The 19,719-nt window shown below is 43.4% G+C and overlaps 1 protein-coding gene across 1 annotated transcript in view; it reads left to right on the top strand.

Annotated features, from left to right (window-relative positions):
- Positions 1-4,084: 4,084 nt before the first annotated feature.
- Positions 4,085-19,719, top strand: part of TET1 (tet methylcytosine dioxygenase 1) — a gene marked incomplete at both ends in the record, with an annotated part of 53,225 nt that continues 37,590 nt past the window's right edge. The window contains 2 exons of the mRNA XM_084210321.1: positions 4,085-6,007; positions 12,971-13,021. Of these exons, the coding sequence (XP_084066447.1) occupies positions 4,085-6,007; positions 12,971-13,021 (1,974 nt within the window). The remainder of the gene's footprint in view (positions 6,008-12,970; positions 13,022-19,719) is intronic.

Below are 19,719 nucleotides of genomic sequence, written 5' to 3' on the forward strand. Positions count from 1 at the left end.
TGAGCAAAATTTAACCAACTGGCCTTAAACCCAGCTTTCAGCTTTGCACATGGATTAGGAGAGATAAATTGCCTCAAGAAACAGACAGCTTCAGGATGCACTGATATTATCTGTGGCAGTTCCCTTCAAAACCTCCTGTCACCTATTGCCCCTTTTACATCCTAGGGATGCCTGTGCTCCCCTGCCAGGGAAGGCATGGCAGGTCTCACCTGGTTTGGCTTTCAGAAGAAAGCATTGAAGTAAGTTTGTTTCTCTCCAGGATGATAGAAAACTGACAAGTTATTATATTGCCCCATAAGGTTTATGTTTTATAATCCTGTTGAGTCCACGTAGATGTTTTGGAAATATAATTGCTTGTTGTGAAATATGAGCAATGTGGTAAAGCCATTTGTTGTCATTTAGAAGCAGCATGAGATGATTTGAAACTGCTGCAGATCTCAACAGTCCTTGCCAGTGCTTTAAATGGAAAAGGGAAGGTAAAATATTTCTGAGTGTTATGGGAAGCAAAACTTGAAAACCAGCCTTGCAGCTACCTAAAACACTGGTGCCAACTGTGGAAGAGGAAACAAAAAAATAGCCATATAACTTATAGGGCAGGTTATTTAAAATATCAAGACAGTTTTTAGCTAGCAGTTAAGGTGGTTTTGGCAGACTAGCATTCAAGACTGGGGTTTTTTAAGGGAAACAGAGATTTCTTGCTAACAACCATTTTGTCTGAGACTGTAAGACCACCTTGCAGGTTGGGCATTCAAAGTCCCAGACAGATATAACTAAAGTGAAGCATCCACCCCCCTAACCCCCAAAAAATTTCTTTTGGGGCTCTATTCATATCACTTCTGAGAAACCTAAAGTCACTCCAGTGACAAAATTGAAACAAAATGGATTAAAGTATTGCTGCTCTTGTCACCCTGTATTGTCATCTCTGAGTCAGACAAAGCCTTTGCCATCTTTTATAATGCAGCATTTAAAGCCAGGCAATTTCCTATGAATATCAGCATTCTTTTTTTTAGCCAAAAAAGGGAAGTCTTGAACCACTCTGTTCATAGCCTCTATAATTTTGGCCCTGAAGAGAATCAGTGCTCTGGCATTGGTAGTTTTCTACATTCTTGCCAGACAGGTGTGTCTCTCTGTATTAAAATCCTTTTTAAAAAAGGACAAAACCATCCAAAGAATTCCAGGATGATCTTGCCTCCTCAGTCCTGAAGCAACTATTTTGCAATTTTCAAATCATGCAGTTGCAGAATGGTTTGAATGGGAAGGGACCTTACAGCCCATCTCATTCCAGCCCCCTGCCATGGGCAGGGACACTTCCACTATCTCAGGCTGCTCCAAGGCCCATCCAACCTGGCCTTGGACACTTCCAGGGATGGGGCAGCCACAGCTTCTCTGGGCACCCTGCCCCAGGGCCTCACCTCCCTCACAGGGAACAATTTCTTTCTAGTATCTGATGTGAACTTGCCCTCTTTCACCTTGAAGCTGTTCCCCATGTCCTATCCCTGTCCAAATGCACATAAAGACATTATAATGTGGTTGTAGTCATGATTTTAAAAGTTACCGAATTGTTGGAAATGAAGCTTCTGATTGATAATTTTGACAGTGATGCTTCCTGAAGCATGTACCAACTACTTGTGTAAGCAAACAATATGAGCAAAGCATCATTCACATGCAGTAGTCTCAAAAATCCACTCACTGTTTCCACTGCAGACCTCCTGTATTATCTGGTCATTCTGCTTAAGGGCTGATAAAGAGAAAAGACTTTATCACTTCAGTCCCCCTCCTGATTCACACATTGCTGTGTTGCCTGGCCTTTGTTGATTGCTTGCTTTCTTCCTTGGTCTCCTGCTATAAGCTCTGAAAGTAGCTCACATTTCTTCTCCTGCCACTGTTAAGTAGCTCCTCTGCTATGGCTGCAGCTGTGCCTGCTGCTTGCTTCCAGCTGGTTTTGCAGCTCTCCAGGCCATCCTTGGGAATGAAGATCCCAGTCTCTGTCACGTCCCCAAGAAACTGGGGAGGCTTTTTGCAGGCTGCCAACAACTATTTCATGGGCCTGCTGGTGTGATACCCTTTTTGATTCATGGAGTGACTCCTAATGGCCATGTCCTCCTTCCCCCATGTGCCTCCAGAGAAGGGTAGGGGGAGGAGAGCACTCGGGTTACCTTCCTTTCAGTGTTGTATTTGTTTTACTATTTCACTGTCTGACCCAGTTTTTATAGAGAGCATCTGTGGGAGCTGTTCAGGTCTCTGGTGTGACCTTTGAAGCTTCACCCACGACTATAAAGTGCTGTTGGTGTGTGTGAAGAAGCCTGCTGTCTCAGTAATCGTGTTCATCTGATACGCAATATGAAGATGTGATACAAGATAATCCCATCGTGTTTAGAGAAGATACTTGGTCTGTATGTGGGGTACAGAGGATCAGTTGGCTTGCTGCAGCTGAATAAATAAGAGACAGGCTTCAAAATGCTTTCAATAAGCTACTCAAAAAGAGTTTGGGGAGTTCTGTTAGCCTTGGTGGGTACTGTGGCCGCTGGGCAGCCTGGCCAGGGCTGTGACAAACGGCCAGCAGCGAGCTGGTGGCCCCACACAGGCCACGTGAGTTGGCTATGCTTGGGGCAGTGCTCTTTGGGCTGCATTACCAAAACTCTCCCCACCTTCAGCAGAGCTCAGAGCAGGCTGTGGGGAAGTGCAGCTTCCCTGAGATCACCCTGTTGGCTTCCAGGTGGGGATTGAAGTCACAGGAGGGAGTGGTGATGTCAGGAACCTGGTTGCTCACTTCTTTCCTTTTCTATTTCCTTTAGAAGCCAAATGCCCTTTGTTTTACTTCCATTTGAGGTCAGGATTTTAGACATCATCCCCATACTTCTTATTCTTCCTTTTCTTGGCCTCTTCCCATCAATGAGAGGTGCAGAAGGTCTGGAGGAGGCATAAGGAATGATGCTGAAGGGAAGGTACTTTCCTGCTGGAGACTATAGAGCTTCTGGCTCTGCCTCTTCCCATTTTAAGGGCCCTTGTCTTACCCATGTGATCTATTCATAGGGCTAAATAAAGCTTTTAAAGCCTTCTATAGGTACTTAAATAGCACTATGTGCTTAAAAATATGTACTTGTGAGAATTTCTTTGCTTTAAAAAAACCCACCTTGAAGGAAATTGGTTTGGAGCGTGAGAAATTTGTTGTATCTTTTGAGATGATTCAGTTTGTCTGGGGACTTGGGGGACCTGTGCATTGCAGTTGTGACTGGGGACAAAAGCTTGGGACAGATGTGTGGTGGCTTTTTGAAGGTAAATTAAGTCTTAGTGATGAAGCAGAGACATCTGCCTTACATAGAACATGATATAGGCGCAGTATGGAATGAAGGGTTGGAATGTAATACATTGGGCTGTGAAGGAGGATAACACTGATAAAGACCATTCTTCCCTAGTCCAGTTCCCCTGTAAAAATCACAGATTGATCTCTTTGGGGAGCCAGTTGCTTATCCCATTTTATATGGAAATTTACCATGGTGGGCTACCAGTAGGTGGTGAAAGAATGATAGATGCCCTGTGATGATATATTGAGTATGCACAAAAAATAAACTCAGCTTTGTTCCTTTGTTCCTGAATGTCCTTATACTGATGAATATTAGCTTCTCCTTACTCAGGGGAAGTGTATTGGTTAATGAACTGTTAATAAAACTGAGAAAACTCAAACTTTTTAGTACTGACATAAAATAGTAAATATGTGATGTTGCCTAGTCATTTGAGTTCAGTTTGCTTTTTTGTTTGTGTTAGAGGCCTTTAGGCAAACTTTTTATTTTGTAGTATACTAATATTTTAAAAGCATTTGTGCTAGCTGAACATAACACCCAATACTGCTATTTCTGATTCTACCTCTGTTTTTAAATATTAAAAATGGTCAGCTGAATATATGTGCACCTTTTAAAATTAGAAGTATATTAATGCTGTTTTGTATCTTTTTCTATTTCAGAGCTGACATTGTATGAGCACAGAAAGCAGCAATGGGAGTATGCAGTTTTCTACTGAAGAGGTCTCTCAAGAGCTCATGATTTTTTTCCATCTCTCCTCTTAACATTGCTCCTGCTCCGCAGACATGGCTCACCATGCGAGGCCTTCCAGATCAGCCAAAAAAGAAGAGTTAGGCAAAAGGAAAACTAACCAGAGCAAAAAGAAATCTAGCCAAGTGAGAAAGAAAACCACAAAAGCTTCCACAAAAGCTGTTAGTTCTGGAAAAGGCAAAAAGCCAGTGCAAGAAAAAGATGTTAAGAAAAAACAGCAAGAAAAGAAACCAATCATGAGCTCTTCAGGTAGACTTCTCAGGAGCAATGTAACCTTGTCTGGAGAGTCTTGGGTGAGTTTGGAGAAAGCTGACAATATCCTCTTCCACAACCAGGATCCTTTCAGCATCAATGGCTTCACAATGGCTCTCCGGAACCGATCCTTCTCCAGAAGATTGTCCCAAAGTCCAGTAATTGCAAAGCCCAGGAAAGCTGCAGCACAAAAAAGGCTAGAAACAAAGGAAAAACATGAACAAGAAGCCCTGGCAGTAGTAGAAGAGAAAAACGATGAAACAGGTGAAATAGCTTTGAAAGAAGATGTAGCTCAGAATGAGTTGGCTGCTCTGCCTATAGAAGGCTGGCTGTGTGGTGCAGGTGAAGAGCCTGCTATCCCATGTGCCAGTCAGCACGGGGAGGCAGAAATACCTGAAACAGATGACTCCATTCTAAACTGTCACGTAACTGATGATGGTACAGAAGCTTCAGGGCTGAAATCTAAGCATGAAGACCTGCCCTGTGAGCAGACACTCAGTGATCTCGATACAGGTAGTTTGGCTGAAGCATTTGTTGAAGATGCTGCGCTGGTGCTTCCACCTTCTCCTTCTGACTCTGGAATTGCCTCTGAATCAAACTCAAAGGTGCATGCGGAGGCTCCCTTCAATGTGGTGCCTAACAGTACAGAACCTGACTCCAGCTCTGTTGATACCTCAGGCCTCAGCTCAGCAGTACTGATAGAGTCAGTCACACTTGCCAAATTCCACATTGGAGCAGGGTTGGACATGGTGCTACCTAGGGAAGAACAAGACCTGGATTCTGCGTCTCTAGTTACCTCTGAGTTTAACTCACAAGAACATTTATTAGAAGATGCAAGGTCACTGGCAGATTCCTGCTTGAAGGCAGGCTGGGGTTTGGGACCTGAGAATAAAGACATTGGTTCAAATTCCAGTTCTGTAGCTGCCTCTGAATCAAATTTGCTTTTACACTTTGAAGGTGCAAGCTCACTTGCAGAATACCCCATGAAACTGGTTGTGGATTTTGTACCCATTCACAGAGAACTTGATTCAAATTCAGATTTGAGCTTTACAAAAGAGAATTCAGAATTTGACACAAAGAACATATTTAGAGTATGTGAGCCAGTCTCCGGTACCTCTTTAAACAATATTGAAGTAGAGGACATTGAACAGCTTGTTAAATGTATCGATGCAGAGACATTAATTTTGAATTCAGGGTATGTCCCCACTTTTTCTTCAGATTTAGGAAAAAGCACAGTTGATAAAATCTCTTCTGAAAACTCTGGACAGTTCTCTGCAGGTTTTGTTTCAGAGTTGCCTTCAAGCATGGAAATCTCTGCTCTTGCCTCAGAAAAAGCCATAAATGCAGATTTGCCAGCTGACTCAAGACTGCAGCATAATGATTATTCATCACAGCTGGGAAGTGTCGGAGTAAGCTTGAATTTGGTTCAGGACAACCTGAACAACAGCACTGAAGTAGTTGAGGCCTCAGGGCCATACTCTCTTAAAAATCCAGCTGGTGGTTACCCTCTTCCATATTCATCTCTGCTCCCTATGCTGGAGAAAAAGAAACGGCGGCGTTGTGGAGTGTGCGAGCCCTGTCTGCGGAAAACAAACTGCGAGGAGTGCAGCTGCTGCAGGAAGCGCAAAACCAGTCACCGGATATGTAAAAAGAGAAAATGCGAAGAACTGAAAAAGCCACCGCCACCAGTCACGCTACCTTTTGAGGTAAGACAAAGAAGTTGCAAATTAAGTCACTGGTGCGTCTTAAAATTCTGCAAAGGGAAGTGCTGGCCACATTACAGCTTCAGAGAGTTCAGGGTTACTGTTGGTGCTAACAGGTTGTACAGTAACTTCCTCTTGTCATCTACGGATCTGTAGGTTAGAGTGAGCTGGAGTTAGTCTTGTTCCTGTTACAGAAATGTGTAAAATCAAAGGTAAATATGGCTTTAGCTCTGTGTCCCAGATGTTGGTATGTTGGCCAAAAGAATGGATTCATTGGCGTGCATAAAGAAATGAGGAAGATTTAGGCACGGAATGTGGGGAGGAGGGAGATTGAGGGTAGTCTTAGGAGACTGTAAATTACAAGGGAGAGTGTTGGTATTTTAAAATACTGAAGGCTAAAAACTAAGGAAGGCATGTTTTCTGCTCTTTGGTTCAGTTAAAGCAATTTGCTTGTGATGACACGTTTGGTGGAAATCAGTTTATAAACTTCAGGACCAAGTTGTAGCTGCATTTTCCCCTTTCGCATCTCTCTGCCTTTCTAATTGTCTATTCTTCTGTTTCTCTCATTTCACTTCTCTTTCCTCTCTCCCTTTGTCCTTTACCACATTCCCCATACATATTTTCTTTTTCTGTGTTTCTTACTCATTTTTTCTGCCCCATCAGCCTTTTATAACCCAGGTCATAACTTTTGGAACAAAGAGGAGGGGAAAAGACAGTCTGTATGCCCATGTGATAACAGCACTGACCTTCTGAGGGATTTCAGTTTCAAGATCAGGCTTTAAATCAGGTAAGTAGGGAGTTGAAGGTAGATTTCCCACATCCCAACTGAATTCCCTGACCTCTGAGCTGCAGTGAGACTCTGCAGTGCTGGGTCCTGCTGGGAGTGCTCTCTTCATAGGATCCAGTAGTACCTGAACCACAGAGGGGGAGAGGCTGTCTCGGTAGTTAAATCACATTTGCCTTGGGATGTGGGAAACTGAGGTTCAAGTCTCTGCACACCAGCATGTGCTCTGAGAGGAGCAGTTCACGCTGGGGAGAATGCACCTGCAAAACCTTTCTCCAGAGCAGTTTCATGAAAATGGTGTGTTCTTACAGCAGATAGGAATTCCTGTCAGCTGCAGAGGTCTCAGGAGAGCTCCTGCTTGCACTGCTCTGTCCTGTGCTTACCAGGCTTGGCAGAGAAGTCCATTCTGGTTTTCAGGTAGGCAAGCAGAAAGCAGAGTCCTGGAGCACTGAGGGGATATGGTATATTCCCTTTTGTGGGGGAAGTATATTTTAAGGTATGATGCTTAGGGAAGTAGGCTTAAACAGTTTGGCTCAGAATTAATTCAAAAAACTCTTTCTGTTTCAGCTGTTCCTTAATGCTCTTAAAAAACAAGTGAGGAGAGGGATAGCTGTAATGTGACTTAAGATAGATACTAAAACAATAAAGGTGGTAGAGACTTATCCTGACCTTTTACAGCAAAAGAGTAGTGACATTGTCCTTTTTGTATATTTAGTCAGTGGGATTGAAGAGAAGTTCCTGGGAGAGGAGTTGAGGTAGGAAGTGATCTAAAAGCCATGTTTTAGAAAGGGTTTTGGCAGGGTCAGTGAAAGCAAGCACTCCAGCTTTTCTGTCAACCTTTGTTTTCCAGGCTAAACATACTACTTTTCTTGTTGCTCAGCCTGACCCTACTCCTTGCAGATTAGCTTTGCCTCTTCACCTTTGTCCTCTCTGGGCACTCCTTTTACTTTCTTTATGAGAGATTCCTTGTTTCTATTCTTTTCCTTGGCAGCTTTTATTTTGGTGTGCTTTTATTTCATTAGAGTGGCCACATTCTGTATGATACATTCAGAGCTGCACCAGAAGCCTCCTTCATTTCTTGTTAAATTTTGTGTGCAATTTCAGGGTGCTGCATGGGGGAAATGAAGTATTCCTGACATTTAAGAACATGTCGGGTATTTTCTTATAAAATTGTATTTGAATGAAACCCTGGTGTCTTTTCAGATATTCCTAGAAAGAGGCCTTTCTTCATGATCAATCTCTAGAAACTGTGCTCTGAGAAAATGAGAAAGTATTTCATTGGCTCTTTCAAGGTGTTGAGATGGGGAAGGTATTGGAGGATGGGGAATGCTATCACTCAGTTATCAGCTATCCTTTAGATAAGATTGCAGGGAATTCCATTGTTTTCCCAGACTGGTAGTGCTGGGACTTCTGTGGCAGTAATGTGTTTCAAGTACAAAGCAGCTGAGGAAAACCCAAAACCCATGGTCTCTGTCCATGGTATGGAAAGTGAACATAAATAATTAAAAGAAATGAGATTGGCTTAAGTGTGTTCCTTGTTCAGAAGAGTCATGCTTCTTTCTCTCATGTTGGTGGAATGTAAGCATTTTTTGGAGGTGATTCATGGGGAGGAGGGTGTAGGGAGATAGAGCCAGGAGCATAGTTTAAATGTTGGTGTTTTGCCTTAAAGGAATTTTCTCTCCCCATTCTAACTAAAAAATGCAAAAGTCCCAGTGAAGTCAGTGAGAGCTGTGTGCATTAAATGGCTGTATAGCCACTGTGAGGGTTGGCAGTCCAAACCTGCTGCTTAGGAAAGAAAAAGTAGTGGTTTTCTTTAAGAAATCCACTTGAGGTGGATTTACAGTTACAGGGAGTGAGGCCTGGCTGGTGGAAGCCATGAATGTAAACTGAAGTGCATAATCCAGCACCCATGCCCACGTGTGCACAAGCACTCAGCCCTTGGAGAATATCAGTTGCATGTTTGGAACTGGCAATAGTTAAGTTACTGTTATTTCCATTAATTCACACATAATCCAGATAAAGATTTGAAAACTATATTGGACTTGAAAAATACCATTTAAAAGTAACAGCCACATAAACATTAAGTGATATTGTACCTTCCTGAATGTAATGGGTTTTGCAGGGATGTGACATCATGAAAGTCTGGATATAAGGCATTGTGGGCTCTAGTTCCCAGCCCCTGTGTGGAGCAATATTGTTGCATATAATGCCCCTCTTCCTGAAGGAATTCACATTGTGCCTGTTTGGTTTGGAGCTGGTAAAGAAAAATCCTAAAATATATAAGGGAAAACATTTTCTTGTTTATTGAATTGTTTTTGAAAGGGCAGCCCAGTAAATAAAATGTAAGGAAGCTTTCATAAGAAGAGGAAAAAGGCTTTATCTTGGGTTACTGTCCCTCTCAGAATGAATAATGCAGGAATACTCCACAGTGAAGAGTTTGAGATGCTTACCCACACAGGATTATGATGCTGCCACGTTTTTGTCCTCTCTTTAAAGCCTGCTGTTTTCTGAAACAGTATTGCAGTTACTGAGGGCTATTTTACAGCTGTTTTGTTCCAAAAAGCAGATTCAATTCCAAGAAGTGGCCTGCTTTGCTGCCCTTGCATTGCGCGCTGTCAGGGCTGTCTTCATGAGCTGCAGTGTGGGGCGAGGATTTTGTAGGCTTCAAAAGCAGCATGTGGCTGCAAGGTGGCTCATGGTTTATTTTCTTTCCTCCCTGGCCAGAGATTGCTGTTTTGGCCGGGCAGGGGCTGCAGACAGAGGCTGGTGCCGGCTCCACGGGCTCCAGCCCTGCCGGGGCTGATGGGCCCCAGCTCACCGGTGCTCTCCTCGGGGAGCTGCTGCCCTGCCACGGGGGTGCCAGGCTGGGAACCCCAGTTCTGAGCTGGACTTGGAGGGGTTTGTGACCCCACAGCTCCCAGAGAGGGCTGTGAACTTCCAGGGCTGCTGCTGAGCTGGCAGTGTGTGTGGGGAGCCCTCACCTCCAGGGCTGCTTTCTCGATGCCTTGTGAAGGCTGACCTAGAACAGAGACTAGATGGAGCTACAGAATAAAGTAGGGGTTTATTAAGAGGCCTCAAATAGATCCACCTTGGGCAGCACAACCCAAATGTCACGGGGTTTCACACTTGTGCATATTGGAGTTCATTGTCCAATTCCAGCTTTACCTCATCATGCAGTCCCATCCTTGTTTTTCTCTCCTCAGCCCATGTTGTTTATGCTCTTGGGCCTGAGATCTGAATCTGTTGTCCTTGGTCCCCAGCTAGAGAAGGAATTGTTTTGTTTCCCTACTCTGTGAAGAGAGCTTAACTATCCCCTAATATGAAGCCCAGAACTACACTAAAGCAGCACAGAATGTGAAAAATATAAAAGCTAAAACCTGAGGCATCATTTTGCAGGGCTTGTCTCAAGGCAAGGTGCCCAAATTTAGTGTCCTACCTAGGCAGGGAGCCCTCTTGGGTTGAAACCATCTTCTGGGGTGATTCCTGTTTGAACTAAACAGGAATTCCTTTGATTCATGTTAGAACTAAATAGCTAGATTTAGGGGGACCTGTAGTCAACAAACTGGCCAAAAAAATTAGGTCACTGAGTGTTACTTCACTTGGGTTGCCCAAGGTGTCTCGAGACATCTTATTTAATTGCTGTAATCTGAGTAACATGAAATATTAAATAACAATAAGGGCCTGCTTGTCTGTGGGTTTTTAACACACTGCTGAAAAACTCAGACATATTGAAAAAAGGATGCTGCAATTCAAGTTGGTTGGGAGCTTTCCAGTAAGCCATTCCTTGAATGGAAAATGCTGAATGAACAGGAACTTTTCACGGCTACTATCTGTCTTAATGCAACTATTTTTGGGGGAAGCTTCTCCAGGCTTGAAATTAAATCTCTGTTTAAAACTTAAGAAGGGGATGAGAATTATTAGAACATGTTGGCAGTAAGGGATTTTTGCCTGATGCAGACCAGGGGCTTGAACTTTAGTCTCCCACATCCCATCTGTCTCCTCTTGAATTCTGAAAGTTTTGCTCTGCTTTGGAACAAAATCAAGTGCTGAAATCTGGGAAAAAAAAAAAAGGCAAAATGGAATTCTTGTGTTCTAGCCAGGTCCAGCTTTAATCAAGAAATTTAGACTTTGTGGTATTTATTTTACAATAGACTCCAGCAATATTTTAGCCAGTTGAATTTTAACATGAGTGCACATAAAAACACTCCTGAGTAGGATACTTGAGGGTTTTGTAAGGGGATAGCACACAGCTAGAGGAGTTTGGGAATGTGTATGATGAGCAGAGCTGCATGCAGCCTTCCCTACCCCGTGGATGCAGGGCAGGGAATTGGAGTTGTGCAGTTTTCTTGTAGTTTTCACTGACACTCACACTCTGTGGGAGTGTAAAATAATTACAGCTGACAGCACTTTGCCATTTCTGTGTTCCTGGGTGTGGACCATAATGCAGGCTAAATTACAGTGCCGTGGATTAGTTTGTGCTCTAGTTATTTTCAGAGGCTGTATTTAACAAGTTGCCTCTTCACTGCTCCTTATTTTCCGTGTAGGTTCTGAAAGCTTTTATGGGGAAATTATTTGAAGAGGTTTATTTCCTTCCTTGTGTCTGAGGACCTCTAACATGAGATTACAAGGAAACCTGAATTTGCTGTCCAGTGCATGCACCAGTCTGGGGGCTAAATCACAATATGGGGTCTTAGGTTTCTAAGCAAACAAAATAGTTCCTTTTTTCCTCCTGTATTGAAAAGCATCTAAGTAGCCAAAACTACCAAGAAGAATCAGATCACTAAGTCTGTGTGATTTCCACTCTCATTCTTAATGTGCAAAAATGACCCTTGCAGACACGGGGTATTTGGGGGAAAGAACACAAATCAGTTTTTTAAATTTTGCCTTATCCTAAATCCTATTCAATACATCATTCTGATGCAGCAAATGAAGAGCTTAGATACAAGGTAGCATCAGACAACAAAAAGTGGGTGACAGCTTTCTGTGATTGAATTGCTACACTGGGGAATGAGCTGTGTGTCCACGTCTGAGCATTTCTGCTATTTAACTGATTTGGGCCAATAAGTGGTCAGTAATTACATTACCGTGTAGCATTAGGTTAAGAAAACAGATTGCAGTTTGTAGCTGATGAGAAGGTGTTCTTACTGGCTTTTATCTTCAGTGCATAAATCCATGGCCAGCGTTCTGGTTAAGATGCAGGGAATGCTTGGGTGCCTGCTGTGAGATGCGCTGTGCTTGGTTTGTTCTCCCTGGTTGGGGGATGTCTGGGCGATCCGTGCGGGCTCGCTGTCACCCCTCCGTCCTCCTTCCATCCGGATGAACGCGTGGAGCAGGTGGAGTTGTGGGAAAACAATTACACTTGATGTTTATATGGTGGCCGGTTCCCGTGGCCGTAGTTTGTTCTGCTGAGCGCAGTAGGTGAAGCCAGAGGAGTCTCTTGGGCCGGGGCCGCGCTGCTGAGCGCGGTGGGCGCTGGGCTCCTGGCCCCGGGCTGGGATTTTGGAGGGGCTCGGCTGGGGAGAGCAGGTGAAGTCAGGCCCCGTGGCTGCGGCCTCCGCGGGGGAGCGGCGAGTTCCACCCTTTGCAGGACGATCGGTTCGCGGAGCCCGGCGCCGCACGCCCAGCGCCGCTCGGGAGAGGGTCGGGGCAGTGCCGCCCGCTGCGCGGCGGTGTGCGCACGCGTGCGGGGCCCGTGTCCTCGCCTGACCCCGTTGTCACCGCGGCCCCGGCCGAGCCCGTCGACCCCGGCCGCGGTGGCCGGGCCGTGCGCGGGGCGCGGGGCGGCGCCGGCTGGGCGGGCGCGGCGGGTCGGTGGCGGCCCTCGCGGGCGGCGGAGCGCCTTTGTTCGGGCGGGCGGGCGGCCGCCGGGGGGCGCTGCGCGGCGCCGCGCGCTCCCGCGGGGCCGCACGCGGCGCGCGCCCGCGCGGCCGCCGCTGCGGCAGGAAGCAAAGATGGCGGGGCAGGGGCGCCGCCGCCGTGAGGGGGAACGCGGGGCGCCCGCGATGTGAGGGGCGCCGCGGGGGCGGCGGACGGGCCGCCGGGAGCCGCCGCCGGCCCGTGGAAGGGCCGCGTGTAAAGCACTCGGGGTATTGCAGAAATATCGCTGTTCCATAATAAAAATCGGAGGTGTCTGCCTGCCTTTGTGACCACAACTTATATTCTGCAATTTGATGTTTTTTTAGGTCCTAACAGAAAACAAAAGGCCTCAGAGGAGGAAGCAAAGAGTTATAAAGGTAACCGATGATTGCTTTGATATTTATCCCCTCTCGTTTTGAGCGGCATTTTCTTGTCATACGGCCCAGGAAGGCAAAGGGTTAAACGCTGGGTAGCGGCGTTTCCAGCTATTAAGCAGATTAGCTAATTTTAAAAGCACAGAACATGTCCTTTCTTTCCTCTTTCTCTCCAGCATGTTGTAGACATATTTGAACCTCCCTGCACAAGTCTGCGGACCAAAAGTTTGCTTTCCCTTGCATTGAACGTTCCCTTTAATTTCTTGTTCCTAGTTTCGTACTTTCAAACGTAACAGTTAAATGTTTTTAGCGTACAGGTTTTATGGCATCTGAAATTTCATGGGGGAAGTCAACGTTAAACTGCAAGCCAAGTTAACAAAAGTGGAATTTTTATACTCGCTTTACTGAAGTTTTGATATCCTCTCTTTCTTTAAACTTTAGAATACCTCAACTGAAACTGAAAATCCTGTAAATTTACAACCACCTTCAGTTTCAGTGGTAACATATTCCTTCCACACTTTTAAAATGGCTATCTTTCACGATAACAAAAGATTGGTCTTTAAAATGCAAATATCTCCGTTTTTATAGCAAAATACAGACTTGCTGTACTCATGGCTAATGTTTTGGGTTGTTTGGGTTTTTTTTAAAGTAACAGGTAGTATATTGATATTGCTTCTCCCAGTTAATATTTAGAATGTTTTGAATAGAAATAAGTCGTTAATTCTGTTGTTGCAAACTAACAAGCTGGAGGATGAATGGGGCAAGTAAGATGGGTGGTATGGGTAAGATGAAGCTAATGAAAATGCAAACAAAAAGTATGTCGTTAAACTTACTTTGTTGAACTATGCTAGCTAAATGTAATAAGATATTTTAGTATTGTTTCAGTACACTAAAATTTCAGAAGTCATTGGATATAGTATTTATAAGTGCTGACTGGTCTGTAGTGTCATTTTACTTGAAAACATCCCAATTTCCCAACAGTTGTGTTGTCATTGTTACAGTTACAGAAACTTTGGTAAGACAAACCAAAGTTAAGTTTAAGTAAGGAGCAGATAACCTGTCCAACCTGAAGGGTGTCTGTCTTTTCATGTGGAGTAGTTGTGCAAACTAATTCTGGTTTTACGACACTGGCAACTGTTAATGTGCTTTTTCTGCATTAAAATAAGCCATTGAAATACTTGTAGTTTTGTTGTTCTGGGTATGATTTTAATTATTCATTTTAATACTGCTGCTCTTTGTAATATACCACATGGGTGTAGCTAAAACTTGAAGTGTTTGCTCATTCTGTCTTTTGTGCTGTTGACAGCGTGCAAAATAAGGAGTGTTTGTAAAGGAGTCAGTTTATAATGTGTAATTGGTGTGATGCCTGTTCTGGCAAAGAGTGGAAAATGTGGTTTTTTGGTCACAGACAGATGGGTGTCTGTCTGCAGTCGTGGCTCATGGTTGGTCTTGAGATTTTCCTCTTGAGTGCATTTTGCCACTGTTTGTGATTTGGTGGCCCAGCAGGTTGCTATGTAATAGGAGTCTGTCATTCCTGTCCTTTCCAAAAAACCTTCTGAAGAGGTTTTTTCCACCCTTGGCTCTTGAATGGAAAGGCTTGTCTGGTTCTGTGTGTGTGTAGTATCCGTGTCAGTCGTTGGACCTGCGTTGATTTATGGTTGGACTTTTTCTTTGCTGAACTGAATCTGTGATATTTCCTCTCTGGTTTTAGGTACTGGTTTTGTGTTTTACAAAAGATTTGTATTTGTTTTGTAGTGCTGGGGTGTATTTCCTAAGAATTTGTCTCGTTGCATCCACCAAAGAAGGCAGAGTACCTCTGAAGGCATCTCATGGAATGCTGCATTGGGCTTGGTGGGGTTGGCCTTTGGTTTGGGATGGGGAAGGGAGGCTGGGCATCTAAGTTACACTGCAGCTCTGTCAGCTGCAGTAAACTTCAAAAAAGCTGCATACTTTGCAGACTTCTTTACTAGGGCATTTTTTAGAAATGTGGCATTGTGTTACATGGCTCTAGCCTGGTTTCTGCTGTTGGTAGGACACCGTGTAAAGTGGTGTTGTCCTATCTGTTGAATTATGACCTCAGTGTTTGATTTCATTATTGGTAGTGGCTGAGGGCGTCTGACCACTGACATTTTCAAAATTCAAACAGGATATGACCTTTTTAATTTGTATTTTCTTCAAGTAGTATTCTTAGGCTCCTTAAAGGAGGCTTTGTAGTACTTTCTTCCAATAATACACGGAGCTTTGGGTTTTTTCCTAACTCTCCTAAGTTTTGATAGATGCACATTTATTTACTTGGGGGGTTCATGTTCTCCCTGTGCTGCTGAGGACCAAGCCATTCACAAATTCTGTACAGGGCAAAATTAGCAATGCTTGTCAGATATAAACAAGCCTAAAAGTGATGCACGCTATTACACTGTACCTTTTGTGTACTATTTATAGTTTTCTATACTCATGGCTTAATGCTCCTTTCTGGTTATTGGGAGACTCATTTAGGAAATTCATCTGTGCCATAAATACTGTATTAGGTTCTCCATGTTTGTTTTGAAAGAGCATCTGAAATATTCATCACTTCTAGCAGGCAAGTGCTCATTAAAGAAAGAAAGCTTTGTAAGCTCACAGTAATGGATACAGGGGAAGGAATATCCTTAGTTTTCCTTAGGGTTTATATTGTGTTCTTTTCCCAGTTAAGCAGACACCTCTTTAATTTTATTCCTGGTAATGGAAAATCTATATAGAAGGGATTCATACTTAAAAATTAATTTGCCTGCGTTTCTGAAGTCACATTATACCCCGTTTCACTTAACATCATCCTTTTTCGCCACTTACTGGTGTGGTGGCTGAATTTGGGCAGTGCAGTGAAGTGCTTGCAGTCCCTTGCAAGGTCATTGTCACCACAGAGCTTAGAAGAAAGAATGGGCAGTTGCACATGGCCTCGTGTTGTCAGGGAAAGCTCCACTGAGCACGTGCAGGCAGCAGCGAGGAAACCTCCCCAGGATGGGGGGCAGCTGGTGAGGCACAATCCATGGCCTTTCCTGGGGGTTCTGGGGAGCCAGGGCTGCCTTCGGGATGGCTGCGGGGGATTGGTGCCCTGATGGAGAGGAAAGAAACCCCAAACAACAACAAAACAAAAGGAAGAAGAAAGAAAGGGAGGGGGAAAATCGGGAAGAGCCTGGGAGAAATCCCGAGTGTCATGTGCAGTGTGAGTGATTTTGTGGCTGCCTGCACGGTCTGTGCTCTGTGTTGTGTTTGTGCATAAACACTGCAACGGGGAGCGGGGGTGCCAGCAAAGCACCCACCGTGCCTGCTCACCCTCTGTAACATCCCCTCAGCTGAAGGCAAGCCAAAAGCCAGAGGTGACTCAGTATCTACACCTTTGGGGGTGTTTATAAACCTCATACTAGGAACATGAAAGTTTTATTTCCATCAAGGCTGCAAATAGCTGATTGAGCACCCTCTTAATTTTTCTTTTTCAGATACACAAGGCATAATTTTGTTAAAAAACAACTTTAAAACATAAAGTTGGCCAGGCAGACCTGCTGTTGCCCTCTTTATGATGCAGTTTTAGTTTTGCAGCTTAAAGAAACTAAAACTCCACTTTTTTGATCAAGGTCATACATGTGTTAGGAAGGTTTAGGAAAACAAGTGCTAAATTTCATGATGATGCTTGGAGTGAGCGAGGCTTGAACTGATTTGGAACATTTATTCTAAATTATGGTGTATATTTTTAGTGCAGAATATCTGCCAAAATACTTAGCTGGATGAAATTAAATGTTATTACTTTTTTCCCCTTTAAACTGAGATATGAGCGAGTCAATGGGTGGAATTGCACTGCAGTGGAATTTTACGGGGAAAGAAGGAAGAATGGTACAGTACAAGTTGGAAAGGATGCTGTCCAGAAAGGACTTACCATATTTGTTGTGGTTTTTTTTTTAATAGACATTATCACCTTGGAGCATATTCCTTCAGTGAATACCAATTAAAATTGCTTTGAGTACTGGTTGAAAGTTTCTGCTTGTTTTTTACTCCCTGTCTTTTTGCTCCTCTTTTTTTGATAGGTAGATCTTACTTTTGGTATCAGAGCATCCTATACAAACCAGTTAACTTGTATTTTTTAAAGTAAGATAAGTAACTTAGCTGTTACCTGGATTTTTTTTCCACATTTTTTGGGAGAAATGGTCTCTTTTTCACCTTATTCAAGCTGAATGTGCATCTGTGTGAATGGGATGAAATCTTTAAGTTCTTTTGCTTTTGGTAGACTCATGCAACCACTTGATGTGAGCAGGCATGATTATGGTTGTGATTTAGCCCAGGGCATTTGCCCCTGCAGCTTTCCCAGCACTTCCACATGAATGCACTCATGAACATGTGAAGCACTTGCATGTTGTTTGTACAGTTCAGCCAGGACTATTCATGTATGGAGATGTTTTTGAATAGAGCTCTAACAAAGAGCCTTTGTAGGTGATCTGTAAATTATTAATCTTACTCTATTTTCTAATCCTTAATTTTCCCAGTTTCTGGTGGAGTAGAAGCCTGTCCCTTGTGAATTCTTTCCTGGGGTGTGCAGAGATGCTCAGCTCCCTCTCCCAGCCCTCCTCTCGTGTCCCTGTGCTGCTCTTTGCCCCACAGCTGCCCAAAACCTTGAGGGAAGAAAGGCACTCTGCCCTGGAGAGGGGACAGGGAGGAGCAGGGTTTTCTGGTTTTATTCCTTCATTGCTGTAGCAGAGCAGTTGGGGTAGTGCCCCTCCTCAGGGGTAGGTGGGGGCTGGGAGGTGCTGAGTGAGGCCAGGCTGAACCTCATGATCACAGTGGTGTTTGCATGTTTTGAATTGTGATTTATTTGTAAATCTTGACTCTCATGGTCTGTTTTAGTGTAGGACCTTCCATTCATTGTATTTAGAAGTGGAGCTTTGAAAAACTAGAAAATGTGTTTGTGATCAAAAATGTCCTAAAATATCCAGTAAAAGTAGCATAGCTTTTGGAAAGGGAGGTGAAGGTTAGTTGTGTAGGTATATTGATTGATAGGTTGTTTAGATGTTCTTCATGAAGTACTACAAAATGAACACAGGTTTCCCTTCCAGGTACGTTGCTTTGTTGGTATTGTTTGCATTCAGTGCTGCATAATGAGCTTTATTCAGTACTTGTACTTGCTCTATGTGATGCAGGCATTGAAATAACTGAGATGGCTCTGCCAATTCCAGTAATTGGTTCTCAGTGTGCTGCTGGCCATATATTTATTGACAGTAATACCTAAAAAATCCTTTGAAAATGGGTGCTCCCTCTTTAGGATCTGCTACCACATTGCTAAGCAAGTTTGTTTATTGCTTTTAGCAATTGATGTGGGAGAAAACCATTGAGAAGCCCTAAACTTACCTGAGTGGCAACAGACTCAACATTTGTGGTTTTTTTTTTTTCTTTCTGCCATGTTATACCAAGACTTTTGTTTGGTGTTACTGATTATGGGAAAGTTAATTTAGCTGATACTATGACAGCAAACTTTCCCACTGGCATTAGTAGGAGCCTTGCTTTTCTAGAGACCAAGAGACCTGATTTGTACTAAAATAAATTCTTAATTATATGGTTTCATTGGGGAGGTAAGAAGAATTCATGCTTTCTTTTTAAATGCATGAAGCTTAAATGATATAAAGAAAAAGGAAGACAGTATTTAATCAACAATAATCCCTTTTCATTCATTTATGTAAAATTAATTTATAGACAACAAGGCTGTCCTTGTTGTCCTAACAACTTTAAGATTAAGCCTTCTAGAATATTAGGATTTTTTGAAGCTGATTTACAATTGAGTGGTCTGTGTCTTACTGAATTCCTTTCTCAGGGTTTTGTTGATGCTGTCTGTATTGCATTATAGTTTAATCAGTGCCCTATAGTAAAATGGGGCCCTGCATTTAATTTTCCTAAAATAAGGGGTTTGCTGGACTTGTGAATAAGAGGAGAAACTGCTGTGTGTTTATAAATGCAGAGCATTCACTTTTGTGACAGATGATCACTGTCTGAGTTCTGCAGTGCAAACACCACAGTTGCATTGCTGTTATTCCAGCCTGGGAGGGAAAGCTGCTGCTCCTGTAAAGAGCAAGTGGAAGTTACAGTGCAAATTCTGCCTTGAGCTTTACTTAAACCATAGGTGTGCAAGCTCTCAGGCAGAAAAGGAAACACAATTTGCTATTTTTTAGGCTTTTTTGCCTCATGAGAGTAAGCAAAACATAGATGAAAAATCCTGCATAGGGCTGCCTTGTAGCCCGGTGCCTTAAGAGATCAGCATGACTATTTCTTTTTATTTTTAATCTGAGTTAAGCTGCTCCTGTCACTGAGTTTTCTATTTCTAAAGAGTATTAGTTACTCCTTTTTATCTTGTGGCCCCTCATCAGCTTTAAAGCCAGGCTAGGATGGTGTTGTGTGTCCTTAGCAGTTCTAGTCTGAGAGCTGCTACCAACCTGTAGTAATTGTAAAGAATATAATTGGTTGTACAACAGGTGGTGGGGCACAGACTGTGGTCCTAAATTAAGGAGCTGAATATCTTGCTGGTTAGATTACAGGAACTGTGGAAAGTTCTGTTGTTAGTTCAGCAGTTTGGATCTTTACTGCACTTAACCTGAAGAGAAGTTGTCTCAGTTTGGTTCATATGTGATAAACCCAGGAAAGACCGTTATGAACAATTGTTGTTATGCTGGGAGGATGTAAGACTGTAT

The sequence above is a fragment of the Fringilla coelebs genome (genome assembly GCF_963513975.1).
Source record: "Fringilla coelebs genome assembly, chromosome: 8".
Taxonomy (NCBI): domain Eukaryota; kingdom Metazoa; phylum Chordata; class Aves; order Passeriformes; family Fringillidae; genus Fringilla; species Fringilla coelebs.